This window comes from Grampus griseus, assembly GCF_964374135.1.
Source record: "Grampus griseus genome assembly, chromosome: 14".
In the NCBI taxonomy this organism is placed as follows: domain Eukaryota; kingdom Metazoa; phylum Chordata; class Mammalia; order Artiodactyla; family Delphinidae; genus Grampus; species Grampus griseus.
The window spans coordinates 4,541,816-4,560,919 of NC_139008.1; the positions used below are offsets into that span (position 1 = coordinate 4,541,816).

Here is a 19,104-nt window from a genome sequence, read left to right on the forward strand (position 1 = left end):
GATAGAGCTGTTTTATTTGTGTGAATTTTTTTTAATGTAAACATACAGGGAAATTTAAAAAAGTTAACAAATTTGCCCACTAAGTAACTCTGAAAAGCTGCTGGCTGTTGGCTGCTTACAGACACCAATCCCTTCCCTGTCCAGTTCAATCACAGGCATCCTAGTTTCCCAGGGAGTTCCCTGGTGGTCCAGTGGTTAGGACTCGGCGCCTCACTTGTGGTGGGTTCAGTCCCTGGTTGGGGAACCAAGATCCTGAAAGCTGCTCAGCATGGGCAAAGAAAAGAAGAAGAGGAAGGTTTCCCGCTTTTTATAGTCGGGTCAAAGAGAGAAATGGCTGGAGAAAAAAAAGTTGCACGTGGAAGGCTTGCTAGGGAAGATCCAGCCCAGCCTTTCCAAAGATACCAATTGGTTGGACAGTTTCCTGGAAAGATCAAGCAAAGATTCCATTTCAGTAGAAATCGTAAGTGGTTTGTGGGAATGCTCGGTAAGGCACAAGCTTTGGGGTCAGACTTGTGTTGAGTCCTGGCTCCCCCACACTCTAGCTCTGACCTTGGATTTAACGTGAGCCTTGTTCCCGCTCAGTTACCAGCAGAGACTCCTGCCACAGGATTTCTGCGAGGTGTAGATGAGCCCATGTCCTGAAGCTCACAGCACAGAGCTTGGGGTACATCAAGTGCTCAGGACCTCAGGGGCCCTCTTTCCCCTCCCCTTCTTTGTGCTTAACTTGGGACAGCTGCCTTGAAAGCCGGCTGGAACCAGTTCGGCCAGAGTTCCTTTGACCCATTTGACGACTTCAGTAGTTTTGCCCTTGTTAGAGAGCTTGCATCTTCAGAAAGTGACTCCCGTACCTTGTAAAACCTGCTGTCAGTGAGGTCTGATGAGGGCTGATTGGATTGGGGCTCCATGTGGGGTCTTCTCCTGTGTGCTTCACCATGTAGTGGCTGAATGTAGAAACTCCAAGGAACCTGCACTCTGCCCAGTAACCACCGCTCCCTCCTGCCAACTGATCTGGGTTAGCCTTTGCAGTGTAGAGTCTTGTGCAGGTGCTGGGCAGGGCATTCTCTTCCCGTTCTGGAACAATTTGTCCCTGCAATTTAAAAGCAAGTTGCAGCATGATATAGCACTAGTCCTTTTAAACAATGACAAGGATACTTTTATACCACCAGAACGTAATATTCCAGATTTCTGACCTAGTGTGACCTTGGGTACTTAAAAAGTGAGTCTCCATTACCAAAATGGAATGGAAATACAGAACCTATTTACTCATAAGTTTTCTAAGACAATAAATAGTTCTGTAATAGGAAAACTGGTGTGCCCTAAAACTAAGTGATGTGTTTACTTCAAGTTCTGAGAACTGAAGATCTCAGGGCTTTAAAGAATGCTCAGAGAAACAACTGTCTAACTGATGGAAAGATCACCTGGCTAAAAGCCCCCATCCCAACCCCCATCTGACACAGACAATAGAGCAAACATTAAATCCAAGCATATTAATCCTGTTCAGAACATAGGGGTTTACTCAAAGAAAATCCAGTCCTAAAGGGAGAAATAGAGGAAGATGTGAATCAGTTTGAAACACAGAATAAAGATCAGTTTCTTCAAGTTAGTATGAAGGTAAACTGACATGCCAAGAAATCGCTGAAGAATACCTGCTGTTATTTGCAGATACATAGTGAAATTAACCTGAAAGAACAAGCAGGGAAGGATATCAAAGATCTCCCCCCCCCCACCACCACCAAATTCAAGGTGAAACAAATATGGCAGGATGCTATCCCTTGTTAAATCGGATGGTGGGTCCTTAGGTATCAGACATCTTCTCTGTATTTGAAAATTTTCATCATTTAGAAGTCATGATGGGTCATTCACCTTTTCAAGAGCTATGCTTTGACTTGGATATCTCATTTGGAAGTAACAAAAAATAGTTATTTTTTAACGTTGATTTTTAAAAACTTTTAAAATAGCTATTTTTAATAGAAAATTGAAAAAAAACTGTAAAATAAGGGGCCGTCTATGCTTTGTATGACATACCCACACGATGGCACAATATATTGTTTTAAAATAGCTCCAATTCAGGACTCCCCTGGTGGCACAGTGGATAAGACTCCACGCTCCTGATGCAGGGGGCCTGGGTTCGATCCCTGGTCAGGGAACTAGATCCCACGTTCATGCCGCAACTAAGAGTTTACATGCCACAACTAAGGAGCCCACGTGCCGCAACTAAGGAGCCTGCCTTCCACAACTAAGACCTGGTGCAACCAAATAAAACAAATATTAAAAAATAAATAAATACAATAGCTCTAATTCAATCAATGGAATACTGTTAATGTGGAAATGGCAGAATATACCTGCAGTGATTAGAACTATACAAAATACAGGGAATTCCCTGGTGGCGCAGTGATTAAGAATCCGCCTGCCAATGCAGGGGACACGGGTTTGAACCTTGGTCCAGGAAGATCCCACGTGCCATGGAGCAACTAAGCCCCTGTGCCACAACTACTGAGCCCGTGCTCTAGAGCCCACGAGCCACAACTAATGAGCCCGTGTGCCGCAACTACTGAAGGTGGTGCGCGTAGAGCCAGTGCTCTGCCACAAGAGAAGCCACTGCAATGAGAAGCCCATGCAGCACAACGAAGAGTAGCCCCTGCTCGCCGCAACTAGAGAAAGCTCGCGCACAGCAACGAGGACCCAACACAGCCAAAAATAAATTAATTAAAAAAAATACATTTACCTTAAAAAAATTTGTTTACTCTTTTTTTAAATTAATTCATTTATTTTTGGCTGGATTGAAGACCCCAATGGCTGAAGACGAGAGGAAGACAGCCCTGGAAATGGTCCAGGCAGCTGGGACAGATAGACACTGTGTGACATTTGTATTGCACGAGGAGGACGATATCCTGGGGAATTCTCTTCGTTACATGATCATGAAGAACCCGGAAGTGGAATTTCGTGGTTACACTACAACCCATCCTTCAGAGAGCAAAATTAATTTGCACATACAGACTCGAAGTGCCCTTCCAGCTGTTGAGCCCTTTCAGAGAGGCCTGACTGAGCTCATGAATAGACATCTGCCAACATGTGCTTGATACGTTTGAAGCCAGCATAAAGGAATGTAAGGATCAAAAAGCCAGCAGAAATGAAGCCACATTCTAGTCCCTTATGCACTATGCAGGGAGGACTGACCTCTAGGATATCCTATTCATGTTCTTGCAAAACCCAGAAGTAAACGTTTGTGGTTACAACATGACCTGTCCTCCAGAAAGGCTTCTTTCTAGCTCTTAACCCACTTCTGCTGTTGGAGTCCCCATAAGAAACTGTATTCTTCTAATAAATTCCCTCTTTTATTTAAACTGGGAAAAAAAAAAAGAATGTATGTGATCACAGGCACAACATTCTAACTTCTGAATCACCCTTTTTCACCTTAATTGCTGCTCTTCCTCCAGATCTCATTTTAATATCTTCTTCAGGGAAAGTCTTCCCTGACCTCTCTGATTAAGTCACTTCTGGCCACACCAAGTGCCCAATAAATATTTATTTTATGAATGATTGAATGATCCTCTTTTTCTATAAAAATCTCATAACTTCCTTGTTTACAATTCCCTGTATCATTTTCACAACCGTCAATACAGTTTATTATTACTTTTTTTTAACATTATTTAACTCTGAAATTCTGCCCTTTAGAAGACCACTGAAGGTTCTTCGGACTTGGAAAAGTTTGACATTTAATGTTTGTTTGTTCATTAATCAAGTATTTAATAAGTGCATTTAATGTGCTCTATTATGTGCATTGCAGTGAACAAGATGGACAAGGTTTCCAGGCTCAGGCAACTTAACACACTCAAGGTGGAAGGAGAGCGGTAACACATGTGATACAATGTCCGGGAGTGATTAAGAGCTGTGAAGGAAACTAAAGCTGGGCAAAGGAACGGGAACCGATGGGTGGGCTGTTTTAGATAAAGTGGCCAGGGAAGGCTCTTGAGGCAGTGACACTTGAGCTGAGGGCTGAATGAAGTGAGAGAGTGACAGGGAAATACCTGCAGGAGGAACGTCCCTGGCAAAGGACACGGGGACTTTGAAAACCTTGGGGCGAGAATAAGCTTGATGTATTTCAGGGGAAAAAAGGTGGCAGGCAGTGGAGTGAAGGAGGGAGAAAGTAGTAACCCTAACCCGGGAAGGCAGATAATCACGCATTTACAGACTTATGCTGTATAACTACCAAGGAAAAGCTTCTCTAGGGGTTTGGAGTGCAGCCTTGCAAGATCCTAAGCTGATGGGCCTCGTTTGACGGTTCAACAAGGTCACGCCAGCTGCTGTAGGGAGAATGCACCGTAGGTGGGGTAGCAGAGTGGGGGAGAGCAGTAGGGAGACCGGGTTAGGTACACGATGAAGGGGGCTTGGGCCAGGGTGGAGGGGCGTGGAGGGGCTGAGAAGTGGTCAGAACCTGCTCGGGAGGAAGGAGGGCAGATCAGGTTATTCCCCACTCCCCAGCACAAAGCTGCCGTGTGGCTTCAGGCCCTGAACCAGGGAATGGTCCCAAAGAGGCACTCCTGATCCCAGGATCGGTCGGGGCTGGGGGCAACTTCGTCATAGGCTTGCAGCCCCACAGACCTGGGTATGAACTCCAGATCCGCCACTGACTGCTGGGGGTCTCTGGGCTAGCTAACCCTTCGGGTCAGGAAGACTCCTTATCTACAAAATTCATACCTCCGAAGTCCCTACGAGGCCCACCTGCGTCTTCCGGGTCAGCTCACCTGCGCAGGCGCAGAGGCCCAGCGGCCGCTGCGTGGAGCTCAGTGCGCGTGCGCCGGTCTCGGCCTCTCACTCTCTCTCCCCCCTTCCCCCCCTCACCCGCCCCAGCGTGCGCCTGCGCGGAGTCGCGGTTCGGCGGTGGAGACCGGAGGGCTCGGGGCTCCGAGTGGCAGCGCGCTCGCGGCGAGCCGGCCCGAGCCCGGGCGGCGGGTACTTCGCCATGCCGGGGATGGTGCTGTTCGGCCGGCGCTGGGCCATCGCCAGCGACGACTTGGTCTTCCCGGGGGTCTTCGAGCTGTTCGTGCGAGTGCTGTGGTGAGGGCGGGCTCTGCGGGCAGCGGGCGGCCGGGACGGAGGAGGGAGCGGGGCCGAGGCGGTCGAGGGCAGGGACCGTGTCGCCTGCCCTGCGTTCTTGTACCTGGTCCTCTCCACCGCCCGAGGAGGTGGGTGCCGCTGCTCTCCCCATTTCCAGACAGCATACGGCGGCCCAGAGCGGGGACGCCGTGCCCGGCGTCATGGGGTGGGCCCGCCGGCGGGACGTCGGCGCTGCAGGGCACGGGCACCCCTCCGGGGCGTCGAGACCCGGGCCTGGGAGCCGCCGGGACTGCGCTGCCGCCCAAAGCCGTGGCCTCGGGACCTCCTGCCTCGAGCCGGGAACAGCCATCAGCATCGCTCCAGCGTTCTGCATGGAAACGCACTGCATCTTGTCTGCCAAACGCAGGAATGGCAACAATACCGTTCGTGCCGTTCCTGAGCCGGTTGTGGCTGAATCCCTCGACGAGCACACAGGACTGGCATTTTCTCTCTAGTCTTTAAAAATGTGGAATCCGTGGGGAGTGGAATTGGGTGCCTGAAAGTCAGTCCCAGAGGGTCTGAGCGAAGAGTAATATCATCGTTATTAAAAAGTAGATTCTTAAGGGGAGAGGAATTTAAAAACATGAAAGTATGAGCTGCTTCTTAGTTGTTTCATAGTTTTAAGGGCCAGTCTTTCTGAGATCATTTCCCGTTATTATTTCTAGACAAGGATGTAATATCACAAAACTGACAAAAGCATAAAAAGTTATCTAGTCCAGTTCCTCTTCTGGCCTTGAATCTCTAATACCGCGTTCTCGCGAAATGGTTCCCTGCCGGATTCTGAAATAACTCTAGTGAAGAACCACTATGACGTTGCATTGTTGGGTGCTGCCTTTCATTGTTCTGTCCTGAATTACAAAATATACTTATGAGTCTGCAGTCCTTGTCCTTTCAAGTTGATCAGTGTTCACCACAGAACATCTTTCCATAGCTTGCTTCCCATCCCCTTGTTTTTGTACTACACCCAGCAGATTACGACGTGCGTTTGTCAGTTTCTTGTTAATCCACAGAAGTAAAAATTCTCTTGCTGATGACTGATCAAGTATATACTTTGGAGTCATGATGGGGCAACTTTCCAGCAGTTCACATTATATTTGCTTACTTATGGCTTTAAATGTATTACAGCAGGCACAGAATAAAAACAATGATGTAAGCATAGAAAGTATAAAGCTCATTAAAAATTAAAAAAAAGCCATACTCTTTAATTGACTTAGTAAATATGTTATTGAGGAAGATTCAGTTCCAAAGTGAACCTCGCCTTGTTTTGGAAAGTATTAACTCCATTTACTTCCTTCCATTGTGTTTTTCAAAGCGGCTCCTTGGATTCCATTTCTGACGCTACCTGTGTCTCGGCAGGTGGATCGGCATCCTGACGCTGTACCTCATGCACAGAGGGAAGCTGGACTGTCCTGGTGGCGTCCTGCTCAGCAGTTACCTGATCGTGCTCATCATTCTGCTGGCAGTTATCATATGCACCGTGTCAGCCATCGTGTGTGTCAGCATGAAAGGTAAACGCTAGTCTCTTCTGTTTGACACCGCTTCTTCCTCTTCTTCTTTTTTTGGCTGCGCAGCCTGCGGGATCTTAGTTCCCAGACCAGGGATGGAACCCGGGCCCCCTGCAGTGGGGGAGTCCTAACCACTGGACCACCAGGGAATTCCCCACACCTCTTCATTTTTAATCGCTTTTTTGAGATACAATTCACATACCATACAATTCATCCATTTAAGTGTACAATTCAGTGATTTATCGTATATTCAGAGAGTCGTGCAACCCTCCCCGCTACCAATTTCAGAACATTTCATCACCCCAAAAAGAATTTCCTGTGCCCGCTAGCAATTACTTCTCATTTCTCCCCAACTCCCTCAGCCCTAGGCATCCACTACTCTACTTCCTGTCTGTAGATTTGCCTGTTCTGGACATCATATAGGTGGACTCATCCACGATGTGGCCTTTCGGTCTGGCTTCTTAAACTTGGGATAACGTTTTCAAGGTTCGTCCGTGTTAGAGCATGTATCAGCACTTCATTCCTTTTTATGACTGATTAGTATTGCACTGAACGTGTATACCACAGTTTATTTATCCATTTGTCAGTTGGTGGACATTTGGGTTGTTTCCACTTTCTGGCTGTTACAGATAATGCTGCTTTCAGCGTTCGCATACATGTTTTACATACCCTTATGTTTTTATTTCTCTTGGATATGTACGTAGGGGTGGTAGTGCTAGATCACATGGTAAATCTGTTTAACTTCCTGAGGAACAGCCAGACTGTTTTCCAAGCAGTTGGACCATTTTTCTTTCCCACCAGCACTTTATAAGGGCTCCAGTTTCTCCACATCCTCACCAACACTTATTATCTGACTTTTTGATCATAGCCATCCTGGTAGATATGAAATGCTATCTCATTGTGTTGTTTTTTTTCGTTTTTTTTTTTTGCGGTACGCGGGCCTTTCACTGTTGTGGCCTCTCCCGTTGCGGAGCACAGGCTGCGGACGCGCAGGCTCAGTGGCCATGGCTCACGGGCCCAACCGCTCCACGGCACGTGGGATCTTCCCGGACCGGGGCACGAACCCGTGTGCCCTGCATCGGCAGGCGGACTCTCAACCGCTGCGCCACCAGGGAAGCCCTCATTGTGGTTTTGATTTGCATTTTCTTGATGACAAATGATATTGAGCATCTTTTCATATGCTCAGTGGCCATTTTTATATTATTTTTAAAGAAATGTCTGTTCAGATTCTTTGCCCAATTTTAAATTGGGTTCTTTGTCCTTTATTAATGAGTTGTAAAAGTTATATCTCTTCTTGATAGTTTTTTTTCTATATGTTACCATTTTCTGCAGACAGTCGTTTAGCTGAGAATGTCTGAAAACGTTGGAAACCTTCCCTGTCGATTACTGTGGTTTGTAGGATGAGCTGAGCACTCTTGTGGCTGATAAAGAAATGCATCAGTAAATGAAAACTCATCCGTCAAAGGCAGGGCTGCATGGCATGCTACCATCCAATGTGTTTTATCACTGCTTGAATCGGGATGTAGGAGGGAGGCTTACAGATTGTAGATGATGATGATAAAACTGGGAGGGAGTAAGTAGCTGATACCCTGGGTGATGGAATCAAGATCTCGATAGGGTGGAACGATAGACTGAAACTTAATAGATGGTAGTTCGTGGGGAGAAATACAGAGAGAAATGTTAGTGGCAGAGTGTTTCATGAGAAAAAGCCCTTAGGGTTTGGATGACCAAGAAGCATGGCGCACGCCCCCGTACTGCAGCAACGTAGAAAAGAGAGCCCTGGCTATTTTAGTTTACCTCTGAAAACGTGAATGCATGGGGTCTGGATCAAAGACGGTCCCAGTTCTTTGGTCTCTGTCGGACCCCAAGTCTGGATCGTCGTTGGTACTGATGCTGAAGGAGAGGAAGGAGCTGAAACGTGTGCGATGAGGATTTAGCACTATGAGGTTCTTATTGAGCTCAGAGTTTCTGAAAGATGGTGTCATTTCAGGTACAGGGTATCTAATTTAGTTTCCCTATCTGTTCACAGCACATTCTGTTTAGCACACCAGGTTTACAACTGTAATAGTGGGTTAAGTACAAGCCCTTTTCTCCTTAAATGTTTTTCTTCGGATATTTTGGGTGGTGTCAGGGCACAGTCACACCCCTGCGGTGGATGGATGGCCGCATGCCTCAGGCTTCTCCTCGCAGGCACCGTCACACGTCACAGTTCGGCAGACATCTGTCGGTTGTGTGGGGTGTTCTGGGTGGGTTGCTTATGCAGCAGCCTCCTCCAGACAGGACTTCCCCCCACCCCTCACAGAAACCGGCCCTGTGCCCGGTGCAGGATGGGTGGTTGGTTCAGGACTGGACGTGTGCCCTGATTCGGGCCAGTGAAATTCAGGGAGTTTCCTGGGAAGTTCCAGGGAAGTCCTTCCCTGCTCCTCTGGGAAAGATCCAGAAGCAGCATATGGTTTTCCTTCGGGATGGCACTGTGCATGAGTGAGCTGCTGAATTCCCGCTGAGTCTCCTCCACTCACAGCCCAGGAGGAGCTGAATACAGAGGAGGGCAGGGCTGAGAAGCAGAGGACACCCTGGTGCCAGTCCTGGCCCTGCATTTCCAGCCCCTTGAGTCAAGACAGGTCCTGCTTGTTTTTATGTTTTTTAATTTATTTATTTTATTTACTTATTTTTGGCTGTGTTGGGTCTTCATTGCTGCGTGCGGGCTTTCTCTAGTTGCGGCGAACGGGGGCTACTCTTGGCTTCTCATTGCGGTGGCTTCTCTTGTTGCGGAGCACGGGCTCTAGACACATGGGCTTCAGTAGTTGTGGCACATGGGCTCAGTAGTTGTGGCTTGTGGGCTCTGGAGCGCAGGCTCAGTAGTTGTGGCACATGGGCTTAGTTGCTCTGCAGCATGTGCGATCTTCCTGGACCAGAGCTCGAACCCGTGTCTCCTGCATTGGCAGGTGGATTCTTAACCACTGCACCACCAGGGAAGCACCCTGTTTTGTTTTTAAACCAGTTTGTTTCTGATACTTGTAGCTAAAGATACCACAACTGAACTGAAGACAGTATTTTATAAAAACATGTTAGTTTAATTGCCAATTTGTTACAAATCAATAACATCATATGCTTTATTTTAAATATTATGTAAATTTCAGTGAAGAACACCATAAAGTTAAAAAAAAAGACAGATGATGGTTAGGGTCAAATAAGAAGAGGAATAACCATCAAGCCGACAGTAGATGATGACTGAAGATTATCAGTGAAGTAATACATTTGGATGAAGTCAGAATTTCTCTTAACAGCCTGGGGGTATAATTTCAAAGCAGTACCGGGGATACAGCTCATTACCTTAGTAGAAGCCATAAGGTTGTTTTCATTTTCTTCTGATGAAAATTAACCTCTACTACTAAAATAAATAATAGAATCTATAATAAATGTCAGAATTGGCATATTGGTGGATTTAATCCACATTTTAGCGCTAATTGATCATTGCTTAACAGTGTCACATTTGTGCATCAATTCAGGTTTGAAATGAAACTGCTGTTACAACCAGCCTTTGCTGTAGCATGCATACCACTGAACCTGTTTGAAATAAAGTTTTTCTCTTATTTTTCAAAGAAAAAAAAAGACAAATGGGAGAAAATATTGTAATAGATGAGACTTAGAGCCAATCTCCTTAATATAGAAGGGCTCTACGATAAATAAGAAAAAGACCAATAGCGCAAAAATGGGCAAATATGGTGAACAATAAAATAAGTAAAAGAGATTTTTACATATATAAAAAAACATTCAGCCTCAATCACAGTAAGGAAAATTCATCAAGGTGATACACTGGGTTGGTGAATCTGTGCAGTTGTGAGACTGTTGCTCCTGGGTCTTTCCTGGAGCAGGGAACGCCTTCCCCAGAACCTCCCTTCTGCTCAGGCCGCTCATTTTGTTGGTGGGCATGTAGATTTGTTGAATCTCTTGGAAGCCTAATTTGGCTGTGTGTGTTGTGTACGTGTGGGTATCAGCCGGTTTCTTCCCTATGTATTTGCATGTGTGCAAAATACTTGAAGTTTGCCACAGTGTTGCTTGTAGGCATGAAAGATTGGAAGAAACTAGGTGCCTGTCAATAGGCCGCCGGTTTAAGTGTCGCTCGTTCATATGATGGTCTCCTGTGCACCTGTTAAAAAGAATGTGAAATGCTTTGTGAATGGACAAGGAGTGATTTCCAATATGCTAAGCTACAGGACACTGTATGTAGTTTGTTACTTTTTTGTAAAGGGATAAACTTACCTGTTTGGTTTATGTGTGGACTCTCTGGGGTGGGTACATGAGTGACTAGTTTACCTTGAGAGAAGGTGACCGAGGGCTGGGATTCAGTGGTGGGAGGGAGGCTTAACATTTACTTTATACCCACTTGAGCGCTTTGAACTTTTCACCCTTTACCTGCATTGCCTGCACAGAACCAGAGTTTTTTACAAGTTATAAACTTTAGGTGTATCTTTTAATAACCGTGAACCCCTTGGTAAACCTTATTACTGATACATGGGTAACTCCCATCACCCCTTCTGTTTCGGAAGTCATCTCAATAGTTAATCTGTCATTTGAACGGAAAGGCCTTGTTTCTGAAGCTTTTGGCTGATACACCTCTAAACGAAACAGCGCACATTGTAAGGGTGCATTTGGAACAAAGAGAATTCAGTCATCTTTATCCAGAAAACCGACGCTTGTGTAGTTACCTCTTTCTTGGTCTTCACTGTAGAATCTTGATATCGTGGTAGTTTCTAGTTTTGATTTGAGAACCTCCCTGATGAAATCCTACTGTTTTGGCCATGTGGGAGGTTTAATTAGGGAAGATCCACCCTCGTGCCTATGGTGTTTTGAGAGAACGCCCTCCACTTCCAAGGTCTGCCCTTCGCTGTGTTTGGTTTGTATTCTGGGACATCTTGCATGGCCTCGGCGTTTGTCTTAAGAGCTCCTCTTATGCCGGAGAAAATCACTGCAGTGGCTAGAGGTGTCAAGTCCCGAGATTCTGTGACACGGGCCTTCCTTGTGTGGCTCTCATGTCATCGGCTCAGCCATGTGAAGGGCAACAGGGTTCCTTCCTGAGACGGCGTCAGGGATAGTACGATCGGGAACATAGCCACGCTCATTCATTCTGGGGCGTCAGCCTTGTGATGCTCGCTGCAGCACCAGATCCACACCGGCAGCTCTTTACGTCGAGGAGAAAATAAAGGTCTGCGTAAAATAAAAATGCTTTTCTAGGCAAAGCGTAAACATAAAAAGGCTTTTTTAGTCTCTCACGTCTTCTCTGGACCCTTCACCAGAACTCCGTCTCCTGCTTCCTTACCTCTGAGTTTGCTTCATCCGGGCAGGGTCCCGGGCTGGAGCCTCCCTGCTCCAGCAGCCTCTTCTTTGGAATCCTAGCCCTCCAGGAGGTAGGATGTGAGCAGGTGCTGTTTCCTGTTTCTCTCTGCTGGTTGACTATTGCTATATAATAATACACTACAGATGCAGGACTGGTTTTTACATACCTGCACTATTTGTCCCTCAGGGAGAGAGAGGGCGTGCTGTTTCAGTTATCTTAGAACATTGTGTCTTTGTGCCAAAAAGAAGGCCGGATAGTGTCTAATATTTTAAAATATGACTCTGAGTAATTCATTCTAATGGAAGGTAGCTTTTGGAATTTAAAAGCTATTTCCTTATCCAATTATTTTTTAGATCTTAGATTTTTTTTCAGTCACTGTTTTTGTTTTAATCATGTGGCATTTTTATGTTGCTGAAATTGGTGTTTATCACAACTTTTTCCCAAAGGGAGAGAGTTGATTTACACCAAGAATTAAAGTACACAGGCCTCTAATGATACTTGGATTTGTTTTACAAACAGTTTTATTTATTTATTTATTTTTATAAGTTTATTTGTTTGTTTTTGACTGCGTTGTGTCTTCGTTGCTGCGCGTGGACTTTCTCTAGTTGCGGCAAGTGGGGGCTACTCTTCGTTGCAGTGCTCAGGCTTCTCATTGTCGTGGCTTCTCTTGTTGCAGAGCACGGGCTCTAGGTGCTCGGGCTTCAGTAGTTGTGGCACGTGGGCTCAGTAGTTGTGGCGCACGGGCTTAGTTGCTCTGCGGCATGTGGGATCTTCCCGGGCCAGGGCTCAAACCCGTGTGCCCTGTATTGGCAGGCGGACTCTCAACCACTGCACCACCAGGGAAGCCCCAAACTCAGTTTTAAATGTTGCGTCTAAGTGGTGAGCTTCTACAAGTGGTCTCACACATCAGAATTGTTCGCTTCCCAAAAGTGAGGACCACGGAGCATTGGTGAGGCAGAGAGCCTGCAGCGTGCGAATCTGGATTATGTTTTAGAAAGTGGTTGCTAAGCCCTCTGAGCCTCAGCGTCCTCATTTGTAAAATGGGATGATGACGATGTCACAGCCATTGGGAGGATTAAAGAATAACGGGCCCATGCCGTTTCAGGTGGTGCCTGGATTTTCCTGGCTGTGGGAACCCGGGTGACTGTATACCTCTGTTTGCTGGTGACAGTTCTGTTTTATGTTGATTGTCCCAGCATTATTAATAGAGCCTCCCTTTGCTCTCAGAAGTATCCCAATTTGGACAGTGATTTTATTGTCACTCTAGTTAGAACCCAGAAGTGTTTTTAAACGCTGGTAAGTCTAAGAAATGAATCTGAGGCTTTTTGTCATGTTTCCCATCCCTCGCTTTGTCTCTTGCTCTCAAACTTAGGCATTGTTGCCCAAGTACAGGCAGAAAAGTCAGGTGGCGGGTGAGCCTATGGGACACACATGTGTGCTGTGACAGCTGTTTTTTTGTGGAAGGGCAACTACTCATCTCTGAAGGGGCAAGTGACCAGTTTGAACATTTTCTGTGTTTCAGGGACCATTTGTAATCCTGGACCACGGAAATCCATGTCTAAGCTGCTCTACGTGCGCCTGGCACTCTTTCTGCCAGAGATGGTCTGGGCGTCCCTGGGGGCCGCCTGGATAGAGGACGGTGTTCAGTGTGACAGGACGGTGGGGAATGGCATCATTGCGACTGTCGCCGTCAGGTGAGGTCTCCAGTCTTCTGCAATTTCTTGTCCAAAATGTACTCGAGATGCAGGTAAACAAATACCTTCTGAATAACTGAGGTGGCCCAGTGTCGTGCAGGCTTCCTAATATAGTTAGAAAGGGATCTTTTTTTTTTTTTTTTTTTTTTGCGGTACGTGGGCCTCTCACTGTTGTGGCCTCTCCCGTTGCGGAGCACAGGCTCCGGATGCGCAGGCTCAGCGGCCATGGCTCACGGGCCCAAACATTCCGCGGCACGTGGGATCCTCCCGGACTGGGGCACGAACCCGCGTCCCCTGCATCGGCAGGCGGACTCTCAACCACTGTGCCACCAGGGAAGCCCAGAAAGGAATCTTTCTGAGTAAATCATAAAAATGCAGAGGCACTTGTTCATACACGAGGAATAGTTCATCTCCCGTTATGCACTTATTGATGTAGTTTCCTTTCTTACCCGTTCTCATTTTTCTGCATTCCCTCCCTTCCCTTACAAGAAGGAAGAGACCTGAAGACCAAAATAGGGCCAAAACTAAAAGTAGGACGTGAAGAAATATAGTCTCTGGAATTGCTGCAGGAAATAATCCGCTGGAATAAGGTTTATGCCCTTTCCAGACTAAAAATCTTACAGATGATCTAGTCACACCCCCTCATGCTGTACATAAGGGGATGGAGGCTCCCGCTGCCCTGCTGAGCCTCTCGGGAGAGGCCGTGGCGGCCCTTCCTGGGCCACCTTCCAGGAGCACACGTGCTCATGGACCCAGGGCGCCTTGCGCATGGTGGACAACCTAGAAATACTGAAACGTATGAATGAAAGACCTGTGAGGGTATCCCGTGGCACGGGAAGCCTCCTTTGGTTTTACTGAGGGGAACCCCGAGATCCTGGGGAGTAGGCCTGGGTCAAGGTCAGGGACTTCCATGCCCAGGCCGAGGCTCTGCCCACCAGACACTTCCCCTTTTCCTTTTGTGGCTTTTGGGGCTCTGATCTTTGTCATGCCTGGGTTGGCCATGGGCTCGTAAGGAACTTTCTAGAAGAAACAAGTTGCCCGCCTCCGCCAGGTTCTGGGAGACCCCCATCTTCCTTAGTAACAAGAGCCACAAGTTGTACAGATGCAGAGAGTGACCCCCTGGGTCACTTCAGGACTGCAGCCCCCAAGCCTTTTCCTCTCTCTGTGTCGCAGCTGGATCATCATCGCCTCCACCGTGGTCACCATCGTCATCGTCTTTGACCCGCTGGGGGGGAAGATGGCTCCGTATCCCCCTGCGGGCCCCCATCACCTGGATAGTCGTGAGTCCAGCCAGTTACTTAATGGCCTCAAGACGGCAGCTACAAGCGTGTGGGAAACGAGAATCAAGTTCCTGTGCTGCTGCGTCGGCAAAGACGACCGTACTCGAGTTGCTTTTTCGAGTACGGCAGAGCTTTTCTCAACCTACTTTTCAGTAAGCCGACGGGGTCTGCTCTGGTCTCTTTCTTCTGTTTAAGTAAACACTTCTTTTGAGAAGATGAGTTCTCTGCATTTTGAACCCTGTTGTCTCCCTGTTGACATAAAACACCTCCTGAGAGTGAGTCCCCTGTGGGTGCGGCGGGTGGAGGTGTGCCCTGGGGTGAGCGCCCGAGAGCTCCAGGGAGCAGGGACCCAGGGCCCTGTGCTCACGGACCCCATGCCCTGGTCGACGCATCCTTGTGTTGACGCCCATCTGTTACACAGTTAAGATTTTGAATTAGTTCTTAAGGAACTAAGTAGTGGAACCTGTACATTTTGAGAATCTTTTGCCAGTCGTTTCCTACGTTCTTTGTCCAGCTGGTTCTCAGCAGATGCCAGGTCCCGGCAGTGTCGTGCCTCCGAGGTAGTATCGGGCCCTGGTTTCTTACAACTTTATGGCATGATGGAAATGACAGATGATTCTCTTTTTAAAGACAGTTGCAATGCAGAAGGGTGTCATGGTTCTAGAGCAGTTTCTTCAGTGATTTGGAAACATTTGTTTTTCTTTCACATCCAATTTCTCTTATAATGATCTCTGATAAACTCCTCTTATGTTCAGTACTGCAGCCAAGTGAGAGAGAGGAGTTCTCTTGACGTCGTGCCCGCCCGCCAGTCTTTTTCTCACCTCTCTGTGGTGGCCAGGCCTGCCCTGTTCAAGGCTGGCTCTGTAACCAGCAGCCTCCACATAGGGATGAGAGAAGTGTGTCCCCCTAAATAATTTCAAAGGAGCACTTCAACCCGGTCTTAAGATTGTTGAAAGAAGGAGGAAGAGAACCTGGCTGTTCTTAGAGGACGTCTTAACCTGCATCGTGGGCAGAACCGATGGCTCAAGTGGCCGAGTAGCCAGTACCTGGTTTCTCGTGGACTCCCGTCTGCTCCGTGTCCCTCGGGAAGGAGAGGGTCGGGTCAGGCTCTGGACACTCACTCGGTTGCTTTCCTAGTTTGCGGGTCTTTCTGAGGCTCGTTCTGCCCAGTGAGTATAAGTCCAGTCTCATGCATCTCTGCCGTGGACTCTTTCAACAAAACCTTCTCAGCATCTTGAGCAGGAAGAGTGTAAACCTGGGCCAAAATCAGACGTTACTCCAAAGAGGGCAGATTTACCCATTTACTCACCCACTTCACAGGCGATGTGAAGTAGATTAAAAATAGCCGACTCCCTTGACGTGAAACCTGAGAGCAGAGATCAGTACAATATTTATGTTCTCGAGCAGGTTTGTGTGAGGGCAGGATGGCGAGAGACACGAAGCCCACATGCAGGAGTCCTGAAAGGGAAATAGTTTTCAAAACACCTTTTCACACGTAGCCGTATGTGTATGTGCATGTGTGTGCATGTGAACTGCGTAAAACTGGGCCCTCGGGAGCTCGTGGGCCATTCCCGCTGGGTTTATGATAAGCCCTGTGGTTTCCCACCCAGGACACGGACCTGGTGCCCAGCGACATTGCAGCAGGGCTCGCTCTCCTCCACCAGCAACAGGACAGCATCAGGAACAACCAGGAGCCTGACGAGGTGGTCAGCCATTCCCCAGGGCCCTCCCAGGTAAGCCCACGTCTCCGTTGAGCTGTACCGTTTTGACATTTACACCTACTTGTAAATTAAAAAAAAAAAAAGCAACCATTTCAGGAGCAGTTGATTGGAATCTGACTTGAGGCTTTTGCTAGTTGTGGTTTGTCACCTGTCCGGTGGGGCATCTCCTCGTCACCTGGAGTTCACGTAGAGGGAGCCCACTCCTGGCCCGTTCACCACCCGTTGTATTTTTTTTTTTTTCCCTGAGATTCTCTTTTAGGAAATTGGCTGTTGTCTGCATATCGAAAATTCCCTCTGGGGTGGGACCTGGTTCTCCCAGAGTGTGTTTGCTCTCTTCTCTGGGTCTGGGGAACAGAGACAGTTCAGCTTTGCTTGATGATTGCTTTCCCGCTACAGACTTCTGTGCTTTTGAAAGAGAAAATTGCATACGGATTGTGTGTCTATCTCTGCACCTAGTTCCCAGAAGCCCATTTGTTGCAGGGGCGTCTGCATCTGCATCCAGCAGGAAGTCACGGGCTTATTTCACCAGGAGTCAGGAAAGTCATTAGGGATTTTTGCTGCTAACTTCTGCATTCTCCGAAAATGAGGGGTTCATCTGTCTGTATTTAAGGACCAGTTTTCCCAGTGGAAGTCCTCCGAGAGGTCTATTCCCTGAAGAAAGAAAGGGAAGAATCAGGAACTTGAGTTCAGGTTTAAGATCATAGTGTGTTCTACTGTTTATCAAATAGATAATCCACAAGGACCTACTTTGTAGCAAAGGGAACTCAACGTCTTGTAATAACCTATATGGGAAGAGAATCTGAAAAGGAATAGATATAGGTATATGTATAACTGAATCACTTTGCTGTACACCTGAAACTAACACAACATGGTAAACCAACCATACTCCAATATAAAATGAAAATCAGGCTAAAAAAAAGAAAGATCATAGTGTGTTGATCCTCTCCTTGATGGGCTCCCCTAAACAAAAAGCTTTTCTTCTTCTCTTCCAGGAAGCTGATTTGGACGCAGAATTAGAAAACTGTCATCACTATATGCAGTTCGCCGCAGCTGCCTATGGGTGGCCCCTCTATATTTACAGAAACCCTTTTACAGGGCTGTGCAGGATTGGTGGTGACTGGTAGGTCGGCAGTCTGAGGCCTCCATCCTCATTCCGCCCCGGATGTTGCTTGCTATGGTGTCCGTACTTTATTTTCTAAAAATAATCCCATTTCCCTGTTTAAAAAAACTTCCTATTTTGAAATATTTCCAAAACCGCAAGAGCAGTGCTAAGAACGCCCACGTCCTTTATCTAAAATGACCAGTGGTGACTCAGTTTTGTCACATGTGCTGTATCACTCTCTCCATAAATACGTGTTTCTCCCCCCCAGAACCACTGGAGATTCAGTTGCGGGCATCATGCCCCTTTCCCTCGAATTACCTCAGCTTGTATTTCTTAAGAACGAGGTCTTTCTTTGCCATAAATTACAGTACAGTTATAAAATTCAGGAAGTTTATCATTAATCGTTAGCTATTCCAATTTTTCCAGTTGTTCCAGTAATACCCCTTGTAGCACATTTTCTTCCAGTCCGGGAGCGTGGATTGCATTTAGCTGTCATGCCTCCTGAGTCTCCTCCAGTTTGGAACAGTTCCTCAGTCTTTTTTTTTTTTAAGTCTTTCACAATATCGACATTTTGAAAAGGACAGTCTGGGTACTTTGTATGCTGCCCTCACTTTGCATTCGTCTGGTGACTTCTTCACGATTAGGTTCAAGTTACACATTTTTGGCAGGAATGCTTCCATGCGGAGCGCGCGTCCTTCTTAGTACATCGTATCAGGAGATCCCTGATGCCGGCTTGTCTCGTTCCTGGTGCTTTTAGGGTCTCTCCCATCCTTGTTGGTTTAAGTTTTGAGTATGTAAAGCATTAATAAATAGGTCAGACTGTAGTAAGTCGTGTACACAGAAGTGTCATTTCAAGGCCACTATAGGTTCGCCAGACTGAGCTGTGCAGAGTTGCAGCGGGCGCCCTCAGGTTTGCTAGGAAACGGGACGGCAGGGTGGGGTCTTCCTCGGTACGTGGCTCTGGTTGGCGCAGTAACGCCTCTGCCCCCGTTTTAGTTTCAGAAGCCGGACAACCGATTATGACTTGGTTGGAGGTGATCAGCTCAACTGTCACTTTGGCTCCATCCTGCAGACGACGGGGCTGCAGTACCGGGATTTCATTCACGTCAGCTTTCACGACAAGGTAGAGTGAGCAGTGCCTCCTAACTTCTTCTGGGTCTTGGAGTCCTTCGAGATTCTGGTGGGCGTTATAAACTATTCCCCCGGAAAAGTGTGTGGAGACACATACACAGACACGTACCCCAAGTTTAGCGCACTATCTCCGAGGTTCACAAACGCTCTTGAAGCCCCCACAGGTTTAACATAAGATGGGGCAGAAAGTCTTCATCAGGGAGACTATGCTGTGTTTCACCTGAGCCCATTTTTAG

At 47.2% G+C, this 19,104-nt stretch overlaps 1 protein-coding gene and 1 long non-coding RNA gene across 3 annotated transcripts in view; one reads left to right on the top strand and one right to left on the bottom strand.

Moving 5' to 3' along the window:
* Positions 1 to 34: 34 nt before the first annotated feature.
* LOC309832636 lies at positions 35 to 4,778 on the bottom strand. Its single transcript, XR_014297708.1, has 3 exons — positions 4,699 to 4,778; positions 849 to 1,087; positions 35 to 421 (listed from the first exon to the last, which is right to left on the bottom strand). It is a non-coding gene; the product is annotated as an uncharacterized lncRNA (long non-coding RNA).
* Positions 4,779 to 4,876: 98 nt separating this feature from the next.
* Positions 4,877 to 19,104, top strand: part of DAGLB (diacylglycerol lipase beta) — a 30,620-nt gene continuing 16,392 nt past the window's right edge. The window contains exons 1-7 of one of the 2 annotated variants that reach the window (XM_082670662.1): positions 4,877 to 5,058; positions 6,454 to 6,605; positions 13,463 to 13,634; positions 14,808 to 15,066; positions 16,525 to 16,647; positions 17,628 to 17,755; positions 18,734 to 18,860. In XM_082670662.1, the coding sequence (XP_082526788.1) occupies positions 4,964 to 5,058; positions 6,454 to 6,605; positions 13,463 to 13,634; positions 14,808 to 15,066; positions 16,525 to 16,647; positions 17,628 to 17,755; positions 18,734 to 18,860 (1,056 nt within the window). In that variant the 5' untranslated portion in view covers positions 4,877 to 4,963. The remainder of the gene's footprint in view (positions 5,059 to 6,453; positions 6,606 to 13,462; positions 13,635 to 14,807; positions 15,067 to 16,524; positions 16,648 to 17,627; positions 17,756 to 18,733; positions 18,861 to 19,104) is intronic. The other variant, XM_082670663.1, reaches the window with a different exon arrangement.